Raw genomic sequence first — 25,696 nt, forward strand, 5'->3', positions numbered from 1 at the left:
TGTTTCTTCAAGAATATGCAGCGGAAAATACAGAAACAAATACAACCACGCTAACACTAGGATTTTACTTGGTATCCACCTCCAAAGGAGGTGACTAATCCAAGGATCCACACCACGCACGCACCCTCCACTATGAAACACTCCTTTTCGGTAACTACCGAGGGCGGAGAAGCCCTACAAGACTCTCGGTACAAGAAGAAGGAAAGGGAAACAAAATACAAGCACAAAGCTTACAATGAATGCAGAAAACCCTAACCCTAGCTTCTCTTCTTGCCTTTGATCCGCCTCTTGACTCGGAGAGCTTCCAAGAACCTTCAAGAACTGGCGATCACGAGCTTTGAGAGTGCTGTGGAGGAGCTGGCGAAGATCTGAGATGAAACAGTGAAGAGATGTCGCAGCCATCACACGCCTGCAGCTATAAACGACGCCAACGGTCGGATCCCGATCGATTCGAATATTCCCAATCGATCGGGGAGGCTTTGGATCGATCCACGGATCGATCCAGAGCGCCTCTGTGCTCTGGAAAAGCGCCTGGATCGATCCACGGATCGATCCAGCGCTTATCGCGCGAAGCAGCCGCGTCCCAATCGATCCACTGATCGATTGGGACCTCTGGATCGATCCACGGATCGATCCAGAGGCTCTCTATTCGCTGGGATCGATCCACTGATCGATCCAGAGCCTGGATCGATCCACGGATCGATCCAGCACTTGATTTTTGTCCAAAACCAAGTCCCAAACCTCCCAAACCAACATCCGGTCAACCTTGACCTGTTGGTATGTCATGCCTAGCATCTAGTCACTCCCTTGACCTGCTAGGACTCCCTTACCAAGTGTCCGGTCAATCCCTTTGACCCACTTGGACTTTTCTTTGTGCCAAGTATCCGGTCAATCCCTTTGACCTACTTGGACTTTTCTTTCATGCCAAGTATCCAGTCAATCCTTTGACCTACTTGGACTTCCCAGCACCAGATGTCCGATCATCCTTGATCCATCTGGATTTTCCCTTGCCTGGCTTCACTCACCAGGACTTTCACCTAGCTTCACTCACTAGGGTTTTCCATCTGCCTAGCTTCACTCACTAGGACTTTCACCTGGCTTCACTCACCAGGATTTCCATCTGCCTAGCTTCACTCACTAGGACTTCCTTCTGCCTGGCTTCACTCACCAGGATTTCCATCTGCCTAGCTTCACTCACTAGGACTTTCACCTGGCTTCACTCACCAGGACTTTCATACTGCCTAGCTTCACTCACTAGGTCTTCCTTCTGCCTGGCTTCACTCACCAGGACTTTTCTTCTGCCTGGCTTCACTTACCAGGACTTTCCTTCTGCCTGGCTTCACTCACCAAGATTTTCATACTGCCTAGCTTCACTCACTAGGTCTTTCATTTTGCCTAACATCCCAGTTAGGACTTCCCAGTCAAGTATCCGGTCAACCTTGACCTACTTGACTCTTCTTCAATCAATATCTTATTGTCAAACATCTAAACCCAAACCAAGACTCAGCTTGGTTACCCAGGTCAACCTTGACCTGAGGGATATTGCACCAACAACTTGTACAGTTAAATTTAAATATATTATAGCATTTACCTCATGATCTTTGGTTTGCATCAAGTGTCTTAGCCAAGCTACAGATGATCCTATAACATCGTCGACGCTTTGGCATGTAAGGTTTGGAATGGGCAAAGGGGTTGTTTTATTCAGTGCTTGATCAATAATAACGCACCAATGGTTCGTACGTTTACTTGAATAACTATTAAGATAGTCATCATCTCTCCCAAGACCAATAATTGTACTAAAAGTAACATGGATGCCCGATTTCAAGCTCAAAGCAATTGATTGCCCTATAGGACAAAACATCACGTTTCAACCTATAATTTAACCAATTTAAATGAATCTGCCAATAAAATTCTAATTATAATAAATATGATGCATAAATAGGATAACAAAACATGATTATATAGAGGAACACTCATATTACATAAGCCAATAATACATCAAGTTTCAAGTTTGCACTTGAAAAACATGCATAACATTAAAAAACTATATTCGTTGAGATTATTAAAAGAGGCATCATACTTTGGGACTATGTCATGAAAGTTTATCAATTTGCTAATCCATTAACAATGTGCTAGAAAATAAAACATAAGTTCATATCATGAAAATAAAAAAAGATTGACTAAATTATGCCATGAAATAAAACATCAGTTCCAATAAGAGAATAAAGATACCTTCAAAGTCTCAGCCTCATCAATCATATATATCGATATCGTCATCATCAGTATTTAATTTCATCTCTTTTGACTATGGTTGATCATGTTTTAACTCAATTTCATTCAAGGGTATATTGGTGCAATTGACCTCTAGGGTTTTGATGCTTGACAATGCACCTAAGTCTGGTCAGTTTGACCAAGGATTAATCCAAACAGGACTTAATGTTTTGAAGAGAGTAGTCTAGTGAAGACTAGATGACTAGCAAGTGAGAAGTCTTAACTAGAGGTTAGGCAAGTGGAAGTCCTGGTAAGTGAAGTCGGACCCTAGTGAGTGAAGCTAGGTGGTGGAAGTCCTGGTGTGTGAAGTCGAGCCCTAGTGAGTGAAGCTAGGTGGTGGAAATCTTGATGAGTGAAGTCATACGCTAGTGAGTGAAGCTAGGTGAAGGAAGTTTTGATGAGTGAAACTAGGCAATGGAAGTCATAATGAGTAAAGCTAGATAATCTTAGGGAGGTAACCTTAGGTAATGTATGATCGACTGTTTTTCAATCGATCGCGTATATATATATATATATATATATATATATATATATATATATATATATATATATATATATATATAAGGAAGGCTTATTACTCCTTTTCTTCTGATGGACTATGGACTACTATACAAAGTCTGGATACATGATCCAGATTCTGTTAAAGATTTTCCTAAAAAGCTTGGTACTATTATTTCTCTAGCCCTCGAAGAAGAGGAAACGTTTGTTGTATGTACTTTTGATAGCTCTCCACCAGAATGGCTTAACCTTAATATTGAACCAGCCAAACATCTGGTTAAGTTGGATATCAATGAAGTCGGGGGTATCCAAACAGAACTTGAAGATTACCCATCTATATATATATATATATATATATATATATAGATATATATATAGATATAGATATATATATATATATATATATATATATATATATATATATATTTATATATATCAATTCATCTTTTTAATTTTTACGTCCAACAGAAAATTAGCAAAAATAGTGACGGGCTTAGAGATTCGACTAATTAGGGTTTTGCTGCTCCTTGATCGAGGCCGTTCATTATATATATATATATATATATCAATTCATCTTTTTAATTTTTACGTCCAACAGAAAATTAGCAAAAATAGTGACGGGCTTAGAGATTCGACTAATTAGGGTTTTGCTGCTCCTTGATCGAGGCCGTTCATTTTTATCGAAGGAGCAGCGTTAAGCGTTTGATAGATCGGATCGGATCGGGTTTAAACATCAAACTTGGTCAATCCGATCGCGCTGCTTCAGTTTCTAATATCTCCGTCAGATCAGCATTTTCAGTCTTACGAAAACCCTTGCAGCGTCCATTGCTTCTGTACCGAACCGGCCCTCCCCTTCCTCGATCCCTCCTCGCGCCGGCGCCGCCTCTCTCCTCCTCGGTAAAACCCTCTCATGCTTTCCGTCTATCTGTCTCTCGCTCGATGAGCCGCCTTGTAGGAACATAAATCATCTGTTATCAAGAAAAGTCTTTGCTTTTCCTCCTAATAAGTTTGTGCCTTCTTCGATTTATTGGGGAAAATTTTGATCTCTGCCACAGCTATAATGTTGAAGATAAAGACCCCCAAGACTCAACGAGCAAAACGTGCGCTCGATAACCGTGCTCCTAAAATCGTAAGAACGCCGTTTGAGGCAATTTCTAATCCGAGGTGAGACGAAAGTGGATGCTAGATTTGTGGAGGTTATAACATGCTATGCTTTTGCAGGTTGAGAATGCTAAGAAGACACTCATACTTCATGGTACGAAAACAAGTGGCGTGGTCAACGCGGTCCTAATGCAAATTTATCACATGAAGAGAGATAATGCGGTGAAGTACACTAAGAAGAACGAAAATATTAGACCTTTTGAGAGTGGCGGGGAGACTTCTCTGGAATTTTTCTCTCTTAAAACTGATTGCAGTCTTTTTGTGGTTAGTGAAGCCTTGCGTCTGTGTTGTTTCCCTTTTTTACATTTTTGTTAATTTTTGGGCTGCAAATTAATTGGTCTTCTTATGTTTAAGATTCAGTATGTTTGTTGGTTCTAGTTCTTGTTTCCGTTTTCTTCTCCTTTTATCCATTGATTGTTGCATTAGATAATACACTAATAATTTGTATCCATTTTGCTTGATGAATTCCTTCAAAAGTGTTTTTGTTTCATGAATATTGGACTTGATATCTAATCTAGCATTCATTTATCATCCTTTATCACTAATTTCCTGACTAAAATAAAAATATTTACTTTAAAAAATTAAGGAGCCTATAGTTACAATTGTACCTAGAACAAATTCGTATGTCTGATGCTCCTTTATATCTAACATTTGCATCTTTTCATGTTGTTTAATGTGAAATAGCTGACAGTTCAATTTATCAAGTTTTAGCCCTGAAAAGTGTATACAAAGCACTATGCTTTTGCATTCTCTTAGAATTTAGATGGTTGAAGTTTTATTACAATACTTTAATCAACTTTCATAATTCGATTTTGCAGTTTGGTTCTCATTCTAAGAAAAGACCAAACAATCTAGTTTTGGGGCGAATGTTTGATCATCATATTTATGACCTTGTTGAAGTTGGAGTGGATAACTTCAAATCAACAGAAACCTTTGGGTATGACAAGAAATTAACTCCTCGAATTGGTTCAAAGCCATTCTTTGCTTTCATAGGGGAAGGATTTGAAAGTGTGGAAGAGTTGAAACAGTTGAAGGAAGTCTTGCTTGACCTCTTCAGAGGAGAGGTTGTTTTCCTTACCACACTAATTTACATACATGTCATTGCACTTCTTCGGGATAAATAACCTATCATACTGGATAGTGCAGGTTGTAGAAAACCTAAATCTTGCAGGCATTGATCATGTGTTTGTATGCACAGCTGTTTCTCCAACTACAGTCTTTTTCACCCACTGTGCTCTTCGCCTAAAAAAATCTGGCACATTGGTTCCTAGGATGGAATTAGTTGAGGTTGGACCATCCATGGATTTGGTGATTCGACGGCACCGACTTCCTAATGACAGCGTAAAGAAAGAGGCAACGAAAACCACTTCTGATCAGCCGAAAAAGAAGGTTAGTACTACCTTGGTCCCAAGATTTTTGTTGTCTAGGACCATTGCATATATAATCTTTCACTTGGCTGAATGACACTTGAAACTGTTACTAAGTGTTTGAGAAGCACCTTTTCATGATCATAATAGTTTTCTCTGTAGACTGTGCTCCTGGATCATTGCTTGAGATAAATATCTGATTATTGCGGCTATTTCTTCTTGCAGATAAAAAATGTAAGCAGTGATATAGTCCAGGGTAAGATTGGCAGAATCTACATTCCAGACCAAAAGGTTGGTATCTTCGTTTGTCTCTGTTCGTTCTGGCTTTAAGGTAGTAATTGTCATCGATAATGGATTGAATCTTTTTCACTTTAAAGGCTGGTAGCATTCCACTATCAAATGACATTAAGGGTTTGAAGAGGGAACGACGTGAGGCTAAGAAATCAAAACGCGCTCAAGAAACTGGAGAAAATGAAGCAAAGAAACAAAAGACATGTTCAGATGATCATAAGTTGATTGGCAACTAGAGATTGCTTATTGAAGGATACAAATATCTTTAGAATTGTGTTGATATTACTTTGGTCCAAATCATGCTGGTATTTTGCATTTCTATTAGACGATGGCATTTACAACTAAAGTCTGATGAATTTTATGTTGTGCTACAAGAACAACCCGCAAGTTTGAATTTTTGATAAATTGTTTTTGTTTGTCTTTTAATCTTATGTTAAGGTCATCTCTTTGGATCTCGAAAGATTGAACTTCGATGAAATGAAACGGAATGAGATGGATTCAGTATAAGATAGTGTGAAACATAAGGTGTGACTTATAAAGATTGATGAAATTTCTTTCCTTTTTTACCCCCTCATGGACATGTGATTGGTATAATGGAATGTAAGTAACCATCTGTTTGGATGGGATGAGTGATGTGCGTAAATATTATAATCGTTTATGTATGTTTTAACGCACATTTATTTGCTTTATGCGTATATATTCTTTGCATGATCGTTTTTTTTATTATGCACTTATCATACATATTCTTTTGTTCGGAGATTTGTTCTTTGTTTGATTTTATGTTGACGGGGATAACTTTTGAAGTAAATACAGCGATTGTCGACGTACTGGAATGAGGTAGAGAACATGGTCGTGCAACATCGCACGACCGTGTGGCCAAACAGAGGAAGAACAATGCACGACCGTGCAACTCTTGCACGGTCGTGCGGCCAAACAGAGATGGATCCATGCATGGCCGTGCAAACTTGCACGACCGTGCCCCCTCGACCAGTAGTCAAGCCATACACGGCTATGTAATCTTGCACGACCGTGTCCCAAGAGCAGTGCCCCAAATCCACACAGTCGTGCAGCGCGGCCAAAGGCAAAAGAAGGCACAACCGTGCCACATCTGCACAGTCGTGCCGCGGCGCCGTGCCCTAGCTATAAAAAGGGTTCTAACCCTTCTCATCATAGGAGGAGTGAGCCGTTAAAGGGAGAATTATCTTGGTGTCGTTCCATACCGTCCAGGACCTCTGTCCAGCGATCCTTCATCACCACATCAACTCCAAAAGCAAAGGATTAGATCCGAAGATCACTCGTCGTCGTTGGATAAACATCCTTTCTATTTCTCTCTTCTTGTTTGAGGATTGTGTGCTTGATTACATTATATTTTCGGGTTTTTCTCCGGCGTCTATGGAGTAGATTTCTTGTTCTAGGATTATGGAGTAGTTGTGGATTGGTTTTGATGTAAGACTCATATTTATGCTTTTATTCATTGGATGATTTCGCTTGCTTTGTTTCAAGTATTATGCATGAGATTTGTTGCTAGATTTTATATCGTATTAATTGATTGTGTAGGAATTGTTAACCTCGTAGAGAGAGTATCTTAGATCGTATACCCGAGGGGCCCTAGTGACAGGGATAACTTGTTCACGGACATCTAAGGTATTTCCTCAAAAGGAAAGGCAATTTCTCCGCAAGGAAGTAAGAGACCAAACCAAGCCCTTATTTCTATCCTTAATAACACAAATTAGAGTTGTGTTCTTGTGATCTACCAAGACGTTCTAGTGACAAGGGTTAACCGTAACAGAATTTCATAGGCATCTTCTCTATTTAGTGCTTAAGAATAGTTGCTTTAGCTTCCCGCGAATGTATGTTGATGGACAATGAGTAAAGGATAGAACGTAATACATCAATATCACCACAATAAAATCGAACTCCTAGAACTCTTCATAAAACAAGTTAATTACTTTCTCTTTACTAGTTCTCGTTTCTGCTTCCCAATCTCTTTTCTTTAGATAATTTATAACCATCGATAGTTTAGCTAATCCTAAGTGAAACATTGTTAGTGCTTATAACCAGTTCTCGTGGGATTGATAATCTTTATTACTAACGATGAATCCGTATACTTACGAAATCGTAACAGTGAGTGACGCTCATTAATGGGATGAGAAGGGGAGGAGAGGGTAACTTTTTTATATCTCAAAGCTCAAATCGGGATGCACGTAAATAGGCCATTTGAGGACAAGAAAGGGTAAAGTTTTCATCCCTTCGCTCACTCCCTTCCCAATCGGATACAGAATGAGATAGAACAGTGACACAGCCACAGAGGGTGATTCATTTTTCCAATATCAAAAGGAAGGCCTCTATCTCCTTTTCATTAAAAAAAATATTTGTAGTTTTTTTAAAATAGAATCGTTTTATTTTATTTTAAATGATTTTGAAAAATGAAAACACAACACTAACATATCAACCCCTTAATGATCAAGAGTCGATAATAAAAACTGACGATTTAAGATTTATTTTACTATATATCTATGTATTTATATATATTTTCCTCTATATCCAGAGAACTGAAACTAGGAGGATCATTAATATAACGAATCTACATTTTAATATCAGCCCCTAATACCCGAAAGTTAATTTGGACCCCATCTCTTTCACCTCAGCTATTACTTCCATATCAGTCAATCCTCCGATGCCCATGACTATCGACTCATATTTGAATTTGATACATGGATTCTATCTATGATTATGTCTATCCAATTTGAACATTACTAGTCATGATAATAGGGTGGAATAAATAAATAAATAAATATATATATATATATATATATATATATATATATATATATATATATATATATATATATATATATATATTCTGATACTAATATTAATTAAACTAGATATATAACATTAATAATTTAATAAATAAATAGGTCACTGACTTCGCGTAGCATTATGTAATGGAAAAGGGTCAAAAGGCACTAAGAGAGTGTTTGGCTGAGCTTATAAGCTCTCTAAAACAGCTTATAAGCTGTTTTGGAGCTTATAAACTTTTCAAATTTGTTTGGTAAATTTTTTTTCAAACAGCTTATAAGTTGTCAAAATAATTATTTTGGAGCTTATTAACTGTTTTTAAAAAAGTATGGAAGACCCTACTTTTTAAAAAAATCTTATTTTAATAATTTATTTCTCTAAAATATCCTTATATAATTTCATAAATTCTCATCTTATCCTCCATAAATTTTTATAAGCCTAATATCTTTTTATCTCCGCCGACTTTTCTTCCAACGCTGTGTCATCTTCTCCGCCAACGTCGTGTCATTTTCTCCGCCACGCCTCTTTCTAATTTTCTCTCCCTCGGTGCAGAAATTCACCCAAAACCTTCTATTAATAAAAATCTCAAAACCCTCTATTAATAATATTATATTTTTTTTTGATAATTTTATTAATAAAAAGATCTTATAATACCAAACACATCAATATCTTTAAGTTGATTGTAATAAGTTCACTCAAACACTTTAACAACTTATTTTTAAAATAAAACTTAACAACTTATAAGCTTCTAAAATAATTTATAAGTTGTACAAGCTTATAACTTATTTTTAATAAGTTTAGCCAAACATCTTCTAAATTGTGTTTTAAGGCAGCAGTTCAGTTTTATAGCCAGTGACTTCGTGCGCTATTCCTCGCTTCCACCATCGCTGATAGAGTATTCTCCTTCCTTGCCCAAATTGTTAGGGTTACGATACGAATTCGAAGCGTTCACGCTTCCGTGAGTGGAATCCAGGGGCCGGCAGCTTTTTTTTTGCCTCTCCAATCTGTCACCGTCGCCCCCTTCCTGTGCTAATGTGCTTCCTTGTTGGGAAATCTGCGGACTGATGCCGCTGGTTCATTGTTCCTTGCGATCTCTGATGCTTTTTTGATCGGTTCATTGTGGCTCGATGACCTATCAGGCGCAGGATGCTGAGGGCATCGTCGTCCTGGTGACGAGGCGGGGGACGGAGGATGCGAATGGGGATTACGTCACGTTGGGCGACGGCGAGGCCCATTGCCGTCGAAGGAAGTGGAGTTTAATCTGGCGGTGGCTGAGGGTGGTTCTCTTGTGTGTTTTTTTGTGTGCCGCAGCTGCGCCTCTCGTCATCTTTGTCGGCCCCTTGATCATCCGAAAGGTTTCCTCTTCTTTTTTGGATGCTGATTATCCAATTTTCTGATTTTTAGAACTTGCCCTAGTGAATAAAAGAATACATAAATGTTTAGAAGGGGAGAATTGTTAGACAATCTTCCGCAATGAAGATTGTTTGTCGGAGATTACAGAAATAGTTGCTGAATTAAAATAAACTAAAAGTTCAACTTTAGACCTGAATCGATAATCTCTGGCTGCCAAGCAGTGGCAAGCAGGAAGGAAGAGTTGCTTGCAAAGCTGAGCTGCTTGAAAGACTTGGCCGAGATGTCCAAGATCTAAGGCCGAGACAGAGCTTTTTGATTAGAGATGGCTGAGACCGAGATGGTCGAGGTTGTGACCGAGATGTCTGAGGCCAAGACAAAGATGTTCGAGGCTACAGCTGAGACTGAGATGTCCAAGGCCGAGATCGAGATATATGAGGCCGAAACAGAGACGTCCGAGGCAAAGGCCAAGACAAAGATGTCCAAGGCCGAGATAGGAAAGGAAGATGTTGAGGCATGCATATGACACAATTTCCTTAAAATATATTTGTCTTACCTCGGGCTATGCTTAGAGGTTATCGTGCGTTATCTATTTCTCAGGATATAATGACAAATTGCAATCGCCACTAGGCATTGGTGGTCACAGCGAATTGAATTTGTACCCAAATGCTAACACGAAAAATCCGTCAAGCGAAAATTGCACAGTAAAGGAAAAAGATTTTGGAGGAACACAGGTAGACAGAGTTTTTGCTATTGCTTTCACTTTACCTCTCTTGTTCAAGATCTAGCCTTCTTATATAGGAGCGCCTCCCCGTTGGTTGCGTTGAATGACCGATTAAAGGTCATTTACTGCTATTATCGCTCGAATCAAAACGCTAGCCGTAGTTGGCAGTTTCACCTGGGAGGTTATGGATACGTCATTAACCCACTAACATTAGTTAATGCATCCGTTATGCACTTGAGCACGTAGCAAATGTATTCATGTGGTAAAATGATTGTTGTCCCACTTAGACAAATTTTGCTCCGACTGATCCGGCATTCGACATGCGTAGGTGTGCTCGCACACAAGTCAACATGGTTCAGTGCAAATTTGGGCCCTGGATTTGCATCCCTCTTTCCTCTCCACCTCTTTTCCATTAACTTATATTCAACAAAAACTTTACTACAACATCTTCCTCATCTCATATGATTTAAATTCTTTTATCTTTGCCCAAGCGACCTGTATGTGTTTTGATGAGATCACTGTTGCTATATTCTGACTAAATCAATTGAAACGCAATGTTCGTTAGATGGATTATTAAGGTAGTCATATTCAATCTTCACTTAGATTTCTGTGGACTGAAAATGATCATCACAGTTAATTTGTCTTCTCGTAATTGAACAAATTCTTTTAAGATGCAATTATCTTCTGATTGGACATAGTACTTACCAATATGTATCCATTAAACTATTGGAAGTCGTTAATTGTTTTTGATGAAATTTAGGTCACAACTGACTTAGAATCAATCAAAACATATTCTCTAATAGAATTTTCGATCTTGTACCATTGATCCTGATCAGCTCTTTCTTGACTGCCTGAATACCAAACAATATTAACATCCCATTACTAGTTGTTCCCTCCTTGACAGATTTAAAACTGCCATAATGAAAATAAAAATTTATGAGTGACCTTGCATAGAGTTTATGCATAGCTAGGTAAGCATATGAAAGTCAGGACTAAAGGATTAAAATATTGTGCATTGTAGCAAGCTTATCTTTCTCTGATGTTTGACACAGTACTTATGGTGATTGACCTGTCTATGCTAGCTTTTCTAGTCACATATGCTTCTCATCTGGTGTAATGTGGGCGTGCTGATGGGTGCTGAATTTCCCCATTTTTGCTGAAAGATAGCCCACTTCATCAGCTATATTGTACCAGAGAGATAGCTAATGGATATTTAGTGACAATATTTGCACTCGGGATTCCTATGTAAACATTAACAACTACAACAATCAAGCATTATCCCACTAGATGGGGTGGCTATATAGATCCTTCTATGCCATTGAGCTCTATCTGCTACTGTATCATCATTTATATTTGAATAAATTTTATCTTATTTTATTATTACTAACCAAGTCTTTTTTGGTCTTTCTCTTCCTTGTTTGATTTGTATATTTGTCATAATTTCACATCACCTAATTGGGGATTTATTGGTCATCTAAGTATATGTCCATACAATTATAAATGTGTCTCTTGGAGTCTTTTTTTGGTCTCTCTAATGTTCTCATCTATTATTCTGTCCCTTCTCATACGTCCACACATCCATCTTAACATCCTCATCTCTGCAACTTTCATCTTATGATCATGTGCTGGAGTCATAGCCCAACATTCAGCACCATATAACATAACAGGTATAACCGTCATTTTGTAAACTTCCCTTTAAGTTTTAGAAGTACTTTACAATCACATAAAACACTCGATGCTAACCTCCATTTCAACCATTTGCTTGTATTCTATGTAAGACATTTGTCTCAATCCTTCTATCGTTTTGCCAAAATGATCTTAAATACTTAAAGCTCTTAGTTCTGATAACTCATCATATTCTATCTTAACAATTGTTTCATTATGGCTAATATTTGCTAAACTTAAATTTTATATATTCTGTCTTTACTCTATTAAGTCTAAAACCTTTCACTTTTATTTTTTCAAGATTCTAGTTTAGTATTTACTCGTCTCATCTACCAAAACAATATCATCTGCAAACAACATGTATCGGTACTGGGTCTTGAATGTGTCCAATAAGTTCGTACATGATTAGTGTAAAAAGATAGAGACTTAGAGCTAATCCTTGATGGAACCTTATCTTTATTGGAAATGTTTTAGTTAATTCACCTAAAGTCTTCACTCTGGTTGTTACATTCTCATACAATTCTTAGTTAGTTCAATATATGCTATGATAACACTTCTCTTTTTTAGAATTCTCCTTATAATTTCCTTTGAGACTTTATCATAAGCTTTTTCTAAGTCAATAAATATCATATGTAGATCTTGCTTTTACTCCCGATACTTTTCAATTAGTTGCTCGAGAAGATGTATAACTTTAATTGTCGACCTTCCAAGCATGAATCCAAATTGATTTTCGGTCACCGTGTTCTCCTTAATTTTTTTTCTATTACTCTTTCCTAAAGTTTCATGGCATGACTCGTTAATTTAATACCCTTATAGTTTACACTATTTTGTACGTCTCTCTTCCTTCTTATATAAAGGAACCAGAGTATCTACCTTCCATTAATTAAGCATTTTTTTCGTTTTCAATTTCATGTTAAATAATTTTGAAAGTCATTCAGTATCTTGTTTTCCTAGGCACTTCCATATCTCTATTAGAATATCATCTGGTCGACGGTTTTTTCATTTTGCATCCCATTTAAAACTTGTTCTACTTATACTTTTTCTCTCCTCATACTTTCTCTCCCAACATACTCTCTTTCATCATTTTTTCTTATCACACATTCTCTCTCATCGTGCTTTCTCTCTCATCGTGCTTTCTCTCTCATCATACGATATCTTTTCTCAATCTCTCCCATCACACACTCTTTTCTCATTTTCTCTCATCATATTTTCTCTCTCATCATATTTTTCTCTCTCCTTATCCTCTCTCATAATGCTTTCTCTCCCATCACACTCTTTTTCATCTTTTTTTCTCATCACACTTTCTCTCTCATCATACTTTCTCTCTCCTTAATTTCTCCCATCACACACTGTTTCTCCTCATTTTCTCATCACACTTTCTATCTCTTCATTCTTTCCCATCACATTTTCTCTCTCATCATATTTTCTCTTTCATCATTCTCTCTCATCATATTTTTCTCTCACATTCAATTTTCTCTCACATCTAATATTTTCTCTTATTTTTCTCTAAGGGTAAAAAAAGAAATTTAGGTTCATTCCGTTAGAAAATATTCAACTAACCAAATATTATTTTTAAGAATGATACCCATGCTCATACACATTCCCATTCAACAATACTCTGATTCTCATTCCCATTCCAATTTCTAGGAAAAAATCAAACAGCACCTTAAGCTCATTTATATAATCAGGGGAACAAGTCGAACCCATAGAAACTGATTTCATCTCATTCTTAGCTCTCTAGGTCCACCAACCTAATTTTTAAACAATTATAAACTTTACAACAAATCTGAGATTCATTGGAAATTTCATTGCAAAGCTTTCCAATGAATCCGCAGATTTGTTGGGAATTCCTAACGAAAGTTCCAACGGAATACTTTCATTGGAAACAACCCTAATAATTGCTAGTCCCCCTGTCTTTTCTCTTCCCCTCTTGACCTAATTTCTTCTCTTCACTTGTGACGGCGACTGTGGTGATTTCTCCCAAGATCTCCGGACCGGTAAGCTCTCTCCTCGTCGATCTCCGACGATCTGCATGCCTTCTCTTGGTCGGCTAAGCTCGGTCAAGGCTTCCATAAAAATTTAAATTTCTCTACTCATTCGACCTACTTAAATTACTTAAGTTAAGTTAGTTATCTAAACCTTCATTAAAATGTTGATGAAAATATTTCTTTTACCGTTCTTTTATTTCTCCATTACCCTATTGTATTAATCTTTAATGCATCTTATTTGGATAAGATCACTTGTCTTCATCTCTCTCACTTTAACTATTCTATAAATATTTTTTTTCCTTTCTTTTGTATCTAATTTTTGATATAATCGTTCAAAAGTTTCATTTTTTGCTTCATTCACTGTTTTCTTAACCTCTTTCTTAGCTATTCTATATTTTTTAAGTTTTCTTCGTTAATATAAATAGATAATTACTTATAGGCAGTTATTTTTTCTTCACTTTCTTTTTCTCATTCCATCATCAAGATTCTTTATTTGGTGGCGCATGCCCTTTTGACTCACTGAGCACACTTGGTTGTTATTTTTAATTTTTATATCATCTTATCCCATGTCGTATTAAAGTAACCATATATTTCATCTAATGTTTATACTTTTAACTTCTCCTTAAATATGTTTTGCTTCACATCCTTTAACTTTCACCGCTTAATTCTAGGAGTCGTGTATATTTTTCTTCTATTGATACTATGATTGAGGCGTATATCCAACATTATTAACCTATGTTGAGTAGTTAAGCTTGATGACCTTGCGATTTTTACAAATCTTTCTATCTCTTCTCCCAACTAATTTGCGATTTATTATTCTCATTTTTTAACGTGACGTTCTTCTTTTTTCTTAAAAAACATATTAGCTAGTATAAGGTTATATGTTATTGTAAAATTCAATATAATTTTTTTTCAGCATTTATTGTTCCAAACCTATAACCCCATGCACCCTCTCATATTCTTCATTTTGACTTCGACATGCTCATTTAGATCGCCTCCTATTAAAATCATTTCATTTGGTAGAATATTTTGTAATGCTTGATCTATGTCATCCAAAAATCTTGATTTGGTATTTTCATCTAATCCTACTTAGGTATATATGCTAATTATGTTCATAGTTTCATTCACCATTACTATTTTGAGAGCTATAATTCTATCTCCCTTTCTAATTACTTATACAACTTCATCCTTTAACAAACTATCTACTATAATACCCACTCCATATCTTATTTTGCTTTTTCCTGTATATCATAACTTAAAATTCGAATTCTCTATCAACTTTGTCTTCTTGTACACACAAAATACTAATTCTTCTCCTAATCATCGTATTTACTATCTCCATTATTTTACCGATGAACGTTCTATGCCCAAATCTTAGACTAATAGTTTTTTTATAATATTTATTTTTATCCAACCTACTCTTGCCTATTTAACACTATACCCAAATTCTCATGGAGCTGTAGCGGTCCTTGCCAATAAGTTACAGTCGGACGCTGCAACCCGAACTTTTGCATATTTATCACTACACCCGAGTTCTGGAGATGTAGTGGTCCTTGCGGAGATGTCACAGTCAGATTCTACAACGCATTCCTTCCGGGGAATAATCCTTTATCCGGGCTTGGGACCGGCCATGATGGGGTAATTTGTCATGGGCAAGAGTTGGATTCCTATCTAAACATTATTGACTCAAAATATATTTCATCTTCTAACTTGCCAAAAGCATCTTGTTCTTATGTCCTATGAGGAATGTTTTTGTTGTCTGGGTTAATTAGATACTTGGATGTGCAAAAAGCAAATCAAACGTATTAAGCTTGGTATTCTTCTCTTTTGATTCATGCTCGTGTTGATTTGTTAGTAAGTTAATGATCAAGAGTTTTGGTAGTTCAAAATTGTTATTGAATTCGCATTAGCTACACGTGCTACTTTTGTGAGATGTATTTACATCCATCATTGGTACATATCTGCATTGTTTTGGGAATTTAAAAATGTCTTCGTTGTGATTGCTGTGTAACATTATGACAGAACTAGGTATCTATAGTTTTCACATCCATCAGGGTATATTGAGATTTAATATTCAGTTTAATTGATTCTTTAGGACAATTTCTAAGCTAACCATGGAACTGTTTACCCTCTAAGTGGGTGTCTGGTTTCTTGCCAAGGACAGACGTAGCTGACGGAAGATGCCATCTTGCTTTTATTTGATCTCTAAATTACTGAGTGCACTTGTTGCTAACTGCAAAATCTATTCCATTTTAATACACGCTGAGATTTTTTTTTGCCCAATTACAGTAGAAGAAAATATCTCTGTGCTATTTTCTGTAAGCCTCTAATTTGAGCCCTTTTCCACCCAATTCTTCCTATCATAGAGTGGTAGATGGTTTTCTTTTTGCAGGTAGTTGTACCTGTGTTGAACTGGGAAACAAGAACATTCAGTAGACCTATCCTTGTGCTGTTACTTTTTGCTTCTATTGCCATGTTTCCAACTATCTTGTTGCCTTCATCACCTTGCATGTGGATAGCTGGGATGACTTTTGGCTATGGTTATGGCTTTCTGCTAATTATGGCTGGGAGCCTTATAGGCATGTCACTGCCTTTTTTTGTTGGATCATTTTTTCGCCGTGATCTACATGTTAGTCTCTATTTCTTCTCATTCCTTTTACACATGCTCAATTTTCACACTATTTTTTTTTGGTAAATCTGATCCTTGATTCTGCAGAGATGGTTGGAGAAATGGCCCAAGAAAGCAGCCATTGTAAGATTAGCCTGTGAAGGAGATTGGTTTCATCAATTTCGAGCCGTAGTTTTGCTCAGGATTTCACCGTTCCCATATCTTATATTTAATTATGCAGCTGTTGCTGCTAATATTAAGTATGGTCCATATATATCTGGTTCAGCTATAGGAACTGTGCACGAGATCTTCATAACAATTTACAGGTTGGTAAACTCTTCATGCTTTGAAGTTCTGAATAAGTTGCTTTAGTTGACCCTCTTGTCTATCCAAGATATATCATCCATTTTACCCCCAGTGCTGCTCTGTTCTTTCCGATGCATAATCTTTTCTGTTGGTATATTATGTGGTTTCATATTTTACCAGATTCACATACTGATATCAGTTACCCTGCAGCACATGCTCTACATGATCTAGACTTGAGTTCTTCATTCCACCGTTCTTTATGTTTGCTAATGCTGTGCCACTACAGAATCATTATCATCATATCACATCAGTTAGAATTCAGATCGTCCTTCATTAATATCTTGAAGAAAAATGTGTGCTTTATTCTTCATTCAAATGAAAGCTAGAAGTCCTAAGTTATCCGCATAACAATGGTTCAAACAAAATATCCTTGTGCATGATTCTTATAAAGTAAGGTTTTCATCAAAATATTCAAACGGACTACATCTAACACTTTTCCTCCTTCTCATTGTTAAATGACATATGAGATCAGCGGTAGACTGATTCGAAGCTTAGTGGATGCTACAAACACTGGAGTTTTCCTTTCAATGCAGCAGATCATCTATGATGCGATTGGGTTTTGCGTTGCAGCAGCAGCAACCGCAGCTATTACTATCCATGCCAAGAGAACTCTTCAAACTCTTCAAGCCGAAGAGGAACTGGGTTAGTCGCTCAAAACACAAACCTTTCCCTTCGAGCATGCACATTTGCATGTTCTTCCAAGGGCATTGGTCTCATTCATCTGAACAATGTCTCGTCCCGGCTATTGCAGAATTTACAGATCCATACTTGTACACCTCTTTGTTAAGACGTATTCATCAATTGTAACTATGATTAATAGGATGTTTTGGGAAATGATGTAGACGAATGCCCGAAATCTTTCTTTAAAGTATTTATAGAGAAAATAGATTCCATTGTTTCCGGCTAAATCCGTGGGGCGCGTATACTATGGCCTAAGTCGTGTCAAACTTGGCCGAGGATTATGGGCGACCCCCACACCATGGACACCTCAATTCACGTTAGGCAAGAAAGATTCCATTGTTTCTGATGATCTGATATCATTCGGATTCAGCAGTGCAGGAGTTGTCTTGTCTCCACGCCCACATACATCCATTCGATATTCATGCACCAAACGCATTGTAATTTATAAGTGCAGTTCACGGCAATAATTTGATAATTAAACCTTCTACTCTCCGCTGTCCATGGCCATTGACTGCAAGTCTGCTAGAAGGACTAGTCAATGAAACTTGACACCAGCACATGAAACTTGACTTCCTTCTATACATCATCTCTCAATCTCGATCTCTTCCATGAACTACAACGTTTTTTTTCCTGGTAAAACAGAGAGACACTGAGAAGCCCGGCGATGAGAGAGCTCAGTTCTCATGTCCAGACTACACCCATAAATTACAAATAACGAAAGCAAAACAAAAAGCTGCCGCCAGCAGCACCGTCCTCTGACGGTGTCAGAACCGCGAATTGATTTGCCATCGCAGAGACGCACAACTCTGAGCTGTCCCTCACTCCATCTCACTCACTCTCACTCTCCATTGCAGCTACAGCAGCAGCAATGGTGGTCCTGCACCTGGTCCACTCCGTTTCCATCTCTCTCGTTACCTTGAGGGAAGCAAAAAAAAGATGACCTCTAACTGACCTCCCCTGCTTCCAATGAAGTTCACAGACAGTTGTTAATGGTGGAGTTGGGGGATGAGAAAGCGGATGGAATGGAAATGGAAAGCTGCGTGGATGTGGCGGCGGTGGCGGCGGCACCAGCGGGTTCCACGGGCTTTCTTGAACGGTTGCGTCCACGGTGCATGTGTCGCTCGCAGTACTTCTGGTCGGGGACGACGTCTCTGGAGCACCGCCACTTCTTGCCGTCCGTCCGCCTGCACCGCCCCGGCTCCGGTTCCATGTTGTTCCGGTAGTCCAAGAAGAAGCTCCCGTACCCCATCACTGCCACACAAATCCACAACCGAACAAATTAATCCAAAACAATTTGATCTTTTTTACTTAAAAGCAAAGAAAAAAAAACAAAACAAAAAAACAAGGGGTCGATCGAAACAGGGGGCATTGTTAATTGCATTATTCTTTTCTTAAACAAAGAACGAACAGAGGATTGATGGGAACAAACGAGAGGGGTAATGGCAGTGGACGAAGGATGAGGCGGCGACGCTCTTCCAAATGGGGAGGACGAGATGGAGGGGGACAGGGAGGCCGGCGGCCATGTACTTGAAAATGAGCGCCTGGTGCTCCAGCTCCTGTAACTGCATGAAGGTGAAGGTAGGCGGCTTCGACGCGTCGGTGGGGCTTCCTCGGCCGAGCTCGAGGCCTAAACCCAGTACCAAGGGCGACGGCGCCGCCATCGTCACCAGTCCTGAAGCAGACAGGAATACCAAATACGTCACCCAACGCCGGTCGAACACGTGGCGGTCGAGGTGATTAAATAGGACCGGCAGTACCTGCTTCGTCGGAGGCGAAGCGGGGGAGCTTGCGCGGCGGCGAGAGGAGGCTCTGATTTTGATACGGCGGCCTGGCGGAAGAGTCTGTTTCGTCCCGCTCCGGCGCCATGATCGCCTCCGCTCGGTCTCGTTGATAGCGTTGGGGATTGAAAATGAAGGAGCGTGACGGCGTGCGCTGTTATTAAAGTGTGGCGCCGGCGAGGAGACAGAGGAGTCGTCTGACAAATGTCAGCGGGTACGAAGGCCGATGCATGACATGTCACGCGTGTACGTTGCAAGGAAGAGGGCGGATCAGAACTACGCGTCGGCCGACGGGTGGGAGCATTTTGTATTTATTATTATTCCCTTCGAATTAGTTTACGCAATCTAATCAAGATCCGTTTTCGACCGTTTATTTTGCACATTTCGGATCCGGATTCTTTTTTAATTTATTTTACAGAATGAATACTTCTTATACATGGATGCGGCCGCAGAGAAGGAGGCGGCGCGGCGGCGCCCATCCCGAAACCGATCACTGACGTCGCCGGTTTCAATCCCGACCTTCAAACCTACCACTTCTGCTTCTCCGCCACCAACGTCGCCGGCCGAAATTACTGCATTCTTTTAACAAGTTAGTTTTTCAGCGTTACAGAAACTCATTCTTTGACAACCCTTGTTTAGTCAAAGTCAGAAGATGATTACAAAATATCTGAATACCTTAGCGAGATGTTAGAATTATTGCACTAGCGTCGAAATAGCTTCTTCAAACAGTGGAAGCCTGCATCCATAGAGGATATGAAACTAAAGTCTGTAAGTGTAAGGAAAGAGCAAACAGGATCATTCCAGCAAGATGAAAAAGAAAGTTTTGGAGAAATAAGACCATGTTCTTGACAGCTAGAAATCTCCCATTTTTTGCAAAATCACAAAAACTTAGTTACATATCCATCTTATACTGCATATTGAAGTTTGAATTGAACAAACAGTTATCCTTTACCTGGGTTTTCAGAAAAGCATTAAAAAAACAAAACCTGACACTTTGTTCTGTGATAGCGTGATGCGATTAGCCATCTGTTTTACTATATTTGACATTTCTTGGAGATCGGGCCTGGACTGGATAACAAGAATACTGAAAGTCGCAGCACCACAGGAGGTTGCCGAATATGTTATCAGTTGCTTGATTGGTGATTTGTTGCATTGAATCTTCTTCCGAGTCTTCTTCTTCTTCTTCTTCTTCTTCTTGTGATTGTTATCTTTTGGTTCTTGAAATTAAAGTTTCAAAGTAACAGCTTGTTTTGCATTTGTTGGTGCCATCCATTCAACGCAACAGTGGAGAGAAAAAAAACAAAGGGGCAAACATCGTGTTTTTTTTTAATAAAAAGCGTCGCGGCTGTAAAATAAATTATCATCTGCCATATTCCAAGTTATTATCTCTTTCCTATTTTCTCCTAAATTTTAAACCTAAGGTGCATTGTATTAACTATTTTTCATAATTATTAACGTAAAGATATTTTTTAGTAAGATAAATTATTTGTATTTAAACGATAATTTTTTAATTTGGTACAACATTTTTAACGGATGTCATATGATTAGAAAATGTCAACCGTCTTAGCACAGTAGTCAATAAAAGTTAAGGAAGTTGCGCTCTTAACGCCTGACTTCAGCTCTTAGCTTTTGACTTTCGACTTCTGATCACTCTCGACTCTTAGCTCTTGATTCCTGACTCCTGGCTCTCGACTCATGACTTCCCGCTCTTGCTCTTGACTCTCGGCTCTCGGCTCTCGGCTCTCGGCTCTCAACACCCGACTCTCAGTTCTCAACCCTTGGCTCTCGACTAGGTTCTTACACTCCCTTTCGCTAAACTGAAATGGTCTTCACTATCAGAAGTTAAAGTGACGAAACATTATTCATGGAGAACGTTGACAACGCAACCATTATCGTGAAAATAGCGAAAAACACAGTTATTTACTCTGAAACAAATGGGTTGTAATGATCATACGGTCGTGAGAAACAAGGAGAATATGGTAAATAATCTCAACCCTATAAAAGATAGTCAACCCTCATGAGAAGAAGTATGTGCACATCATTCCCAAAAACCCTAATACTGATCATTTTCTTCTCCACTCCTTCAAAATCCTAACTTGAACGTCAGAATGATAATAGTAGGAAACTTCTTAGCTGTCACTCTAACCTTTTGCCCTTCGTCTTCTCTCTTACACAAGTATTAGCAGATCTCCTTATGGACTTTTGGTAGCCTGACGACTGACGGTCAAGTCAACACCAACGTCAACTCATCGATGATTCACCCATAGCATTTCTCGACAAGATCAAATTAGCGTCGTCTGTGGAAATTCCTGAGTTAAGACTTGAACCATGAAGTTGAGATGGAAGACACCGGTGCGTCTAACGTCAACACCATGACAACTAAAGATTTCAATAAGTTGGTCGTCGTGACTGTACAAGTAGTATTGCAAGGGCAATTACATCAATTAGTGTCACCCATAGTGCTCTTGATGGAGTCCCTATTGAATCACCGAAAGCACCACAAATACCTAACCCTAGGGCGGCCCTACCTGTTGGATCAAGATGGATATGAGAGAAGGGGGAAGGTGAATCATGTGGTTTTGAAAAACCTTTTTTTTTCTATTTTAAACTTAAGTACGCAATGGAAAAACATGAAAACGAAAGCAAGTAAAAGCACAAGTTCGGTTTTACTTGGTTTGGAGCCTTCAGCAACTCCTACTCTAAGACCCAGGTCCCGCGGACCTATCGACGGGTAATCCACTAATAACCTCTTTCAGAACCGTTGAAAGAGGGGATTGAGTATCAAAAGAATCGGAAGAGTGTAACAAACTACACTTTTCGTATGCAGAAATTAAGTACAAAACTTTAAGCTTTGTTACCAAACACTTTTGTAGACAGTCGGCTCGAGCTCGGTGTTTGGACGGTTTCTCAGTGGTAGTCGGGCATAGTAGAGTCGCAGCAGGGCAGCAGCAGGAAGTTAGAATAGTCGGAATGCCAATCAGATGCATAGAAACTTGTATATGAGTTGTTGAAGAATGTTTGGTCGAGATACCCTTTTAAAGAGTGTGGAAGACGCCTTCCATAGGTAAAACTTTATACTGACTTCGTTGCTCCCTATCGCGGACGAGATTTGAATTTTATCCATTGGAAGACGCCTTCCATAGCACCGAAGGCACCTTCCATGAACAATATTAAAGGCGCCTTCCAATGCTTGTAGATGCCTCATGTACTGTTCACCTGATGTCTTTTTGCTCCTTTTGTCCTGCAAATTAGGTTAGTCCAACATGACAATATCTAACTTGCAAAATAAAATTAGCATAATAATAATATGATTAATGTATAACTTAGACTCTGTCCTCCAGACCAGGATTTAGTCAGGGTCTTAATTTAGATTTCTAAAATTGACCTAAATTGGATGGATGCCTATTGTTCCTTCAATCGAAATACGTCCTCACTTAGTCACTCTCCTCCAGTGACTTATCTTCACTTACCGTGTGTCAAGTTACTTCCTTGACGTCAATCTGACCCATCAAATCTTTCTACCAGAATCGTACATCCGGACTTCCTCCTGTCAGAATTCCACATCTAGATTTTATCACTCAGAAATCACATATTTTGACTAGACTTCCTGCCTGGTGTCAGGTCCTCTTGACCCGTTAAGTTAGTCAACCTCACACACTCGATAACAAGGTTAGATCATGATTACACCTAACTTAACTCACTTATTATTTCATCAAAACTTGAGTTAGATCGTTAGTACAAATTGCGCCAATACTACCAAGGGAAACACCTTCGGTAGTGATCCCCATCATCAGGGGAACACCAATGACACAAGAGGTGTCTCTGGAATCTTCTAGAGAAATCCCACATCAAAATCCCGCAAACGGGAGGAATCTTCTATCAAGCAAGGCAAAAACTGCTCTGGGTTCACCATTTTCCGCCGAGATCCTTCGAGATGAATTACCTTGGCATTTTTAAGTATTATAGATCGAGGAGTACAATGGAACTATTGATCAAGAAGATTACATCTATAAGTTCAAAATGCCTCCCTATTACACTAATACACGGATGACATAAAATATCGGGTTTTCTTGACAATTCTCTCAGGCCTAATACGGAGGTGGTTTAGTTGACTCCCCCTGCCTCCTCTATCCATACTTTTGAGGAATTTAGAACCATGTTCTTGTAACATTTCGTCGCTAGCTGGAGGTATAAAAAGACTTTTCATGATATATTCGCCTTTAAATAGAGGGTCAAGAAGCCGTCGAAAGATTATCTACAACGATTCAGTTAGATCACCATGGGTGCTCCATCTTAATGGTGCAATTTTTCCTAGGTCAAAGTTGATCAGTTTGGCTCAAACTTGAGTTTTGATATTTGACAATATAGGGAGATTGCAGGTGCAATTGTCCATTAGAGATAATTTTGGTGCAAGTCTTCTCTAGTCAAAGGTTAACCAATTTTAAGTGAGAGAGTACTCAAGTAGGTCAAGGTTAACTGAATACTTGATTGGGAAATTCCTAACTAGAGGTTAGGAAAGGACAAGACCAACGGGATGGTTGGTAGAAGAAGAAGAATCAAGTAGGTCAATGTTGACTAGACATTTGAAGTGAAAAGTCCTGGTAAGTGAAACTGGATAGTGGAGAAGTCCTGGTAAGTAAAACCGGGCAGTTAAGGAAAGTCCTAGTGAGTGAAGTCAAGCAGACAGGAAGTCCTAATGAGTGAAGTCAGTCAGTTGAGGGAAGTCTCAGTGAGTGAAGTCATACAGTGGGAAGTCTCGATGAATAAAACTAAGCAATGAGAAAATTATGGTGAGTGAAGTCAGGTAATTAGGAAGTCACAGTGAATGAAGCTAGGTAGTGAGAAGGTCCTGGTGAGTGAAGCCAGACATTGGAAAATCTAGGTGGGTCAAAGGTTGACCGAACACCTGATGTTTGAAAGTCCAAGTGGATAAAAGAGAATCACATGTTAGATGGTAAAGTCCTAATTGCAGTTAGACAAGAGGAAAATGTAAGTGAGTCAAGGAGGACTGCACTTGGTGATCGAAAAGTTGACAAAGTTCAAGTGAATCAAAAGGTTGATCAAATACTTAATAGAGAAGTTCCAATAGGTCACGATTGACCAAAGATTGGGCAAGCGAACCCAAGATTTAGATTAAGTAAGTTAGGGTTGAGCAATAAATCAAATGATCGATTGAGTGCTGTGCTAATCGATTAGTATCAATTAGGCTACGCCTGATCGATTGGATGCATTTTCTTCGCGGTGCACAGAGGCGTTTCCAATCGATTGGGCTACGTGATCTATTGGGAGGAGTTATTTCGCAAAGCACATTGCATTGCATTGTGCTGAATTGATTGGGAAGAATCTCATTCGATTGAGAATGTCGCGAGAGGCTTAATCAATTAAGCTTGGTCGTGAGCGAACAGAAAGCTTCTAAATCGATCAGGTGATCGATTGAAGCTGCTTGATCGATTGGGTAATTGATTGGGAGAAGCTTGCGAGCAAACAGAAGGCCCATAATCAATTGGATAATTGATTAAGTGACGAAAAAATGAGCTGTCGCAAGGTTTGGATGGCAGAATGCGCACGGATCTAAAGTGGCAATCGATTGAGGGTAAAGTCAATCAATCAGGAGCCATAATCCGCAGATATAAAGGCGATGATGAAGATTTAAACGTATCTCTCTTCTCTGATTCTTTCCACTAGTTCTTGAAGGTTCTGTAGGATCGAAACGTGCTAGGGGGGTGAATAGCACTTATGGTTATTTCTCATTCATTTAAAAACTTCGGAGTAAAACGTGTTGGAACCCCAAGGTTGTTTTGGTAAGGTTGAATTTCACTTTTTAAGCGTACTACCGGTTGAAGATCTCGACAACATCGACGACTATCAGAGTGTAAAAGAACTTTGGGAAAAGTTCTTAAAGCTCCATGAAGAACCAAAAGAAGCCGCATCCACCTCCTCAATGGACACCCAATCATCATCGGAAGAATCTGAAACCGAGGAAATCGCTGGAACAACCTTAATAGCTGAGTATCTACCAGAAGACGAAGCAAGCTCATCCTCAATGAACATCGAAAGCACCGATGAAGGGGGAGAGTCTTCGGAAGAAAGCAGCTCAACAGGAGGAGCATCAGCAGGCGACAAGGTAAGTCAGGTACGCTCCCTAC

The 25,696-nt window shown here is 38.9% G+C and overlaps 3 protein-coding genes across 4 annotated transcripts; 2 read left to right on the top strand and 1 right to left on the bottom strand.

The window, feature by feature from the left end:
• Positions 1-3,531: 3,531 nt before the first annotated feature.
• LOC121971173 (ribosome production factor 2 homolog) lies at positions 3,532-6,013 on the top strand. Its single transcript, XM_042522318.1, has 7 exons — positions 3,532-3,666; positions 3,825-3,898; positions 3,991-4,194; positions 4,749-4,994; positions 5,077-5,319; positions 5,523-5,588; positions 5,675-6,013. The coding sequence occupies exons 2-7, from the start codon at positions 3,830-3,832 to the stop codon at positions 5,822-5,824; spliced, it is 978 nt and encodes a 325-aa protein (XP_042378252.1). The 5' UTR covers positions 3,532-3,666; positions 3,825-3,829; the 3' UTR covers positions 5,825-6,013.
• Positions 6,014-9,222: 3,209 nt separating this feature from the next.
• On the top strand, positions 9,223-17,947 carry LOC121971174. The gene is made up of 4 exons (XM_042522319.1): positions 9,223-9,745; positions 16,510-16,746; positions 16,834-17,051; positions 17,564-17,947. The coding sequence occupies exons 1-4, from the start codon at positions 9,518-9,520 to the stop codon at positions 17,736-17,738; spliced, it is 858 nt and encodes a 285-aa protein (XP_042378253.1). The 5' UTR covers positions 9,223-9,517; the 3' UTR covers positions 17,739-17,947.
• Positions 17,948-18,342: 395 nt separating this feature from the next.
• On the bottom strand, positions 18,343-19,735 carry LOC121971175 (growth-regulating factor 12-like). 2 transcript variants are annotated; one of them, XM_042522320.1, is made up of 3 exons: positions 19,530-19,735; positions 19,181-19,444; positions 18,343-19,023 (listed from the first exon to the last, which is right to left on the bottom strand). In XM_042522320.1, the coding sequence occupies exons 1-3, from the start codon at positions 19,636-19,638 to the stop codon at positions 18,746-18,748; spliced, it is 651 nt and encodes a 216-aa protein (XP_042378254.1). In that variant the 5' UTR covers positions 19,639-19,735; the 3' UTR covers positions 18,343-18,745. The 2 variants fall into 2 exon arrangements, with proteins under 2 accessions (XP_042378254.1, XP_042378255.1); XM_042522321.1 differs by having other exon boundaries at positions 19,202-19,444; positions 19,530-19,723.
• Positions 19,736-25,696: the final 5,961 nt, after the last annotated feature.

This window comes from Zingiber officinale, chromosome 4A (genome assembly GCF_018446385.1).
Source record: "Zingiber officinale cultivar Zhangliang chromosome 4A, Zo_v1.1, whole genome shotgun sequence".
Lineage (NCBI taxonomy): Eukaryota > Viridiplantae > Streptophyta > Magnoliopsida > Zingiberales > Zingiberaceae > Zingiber > Zingiber officinale.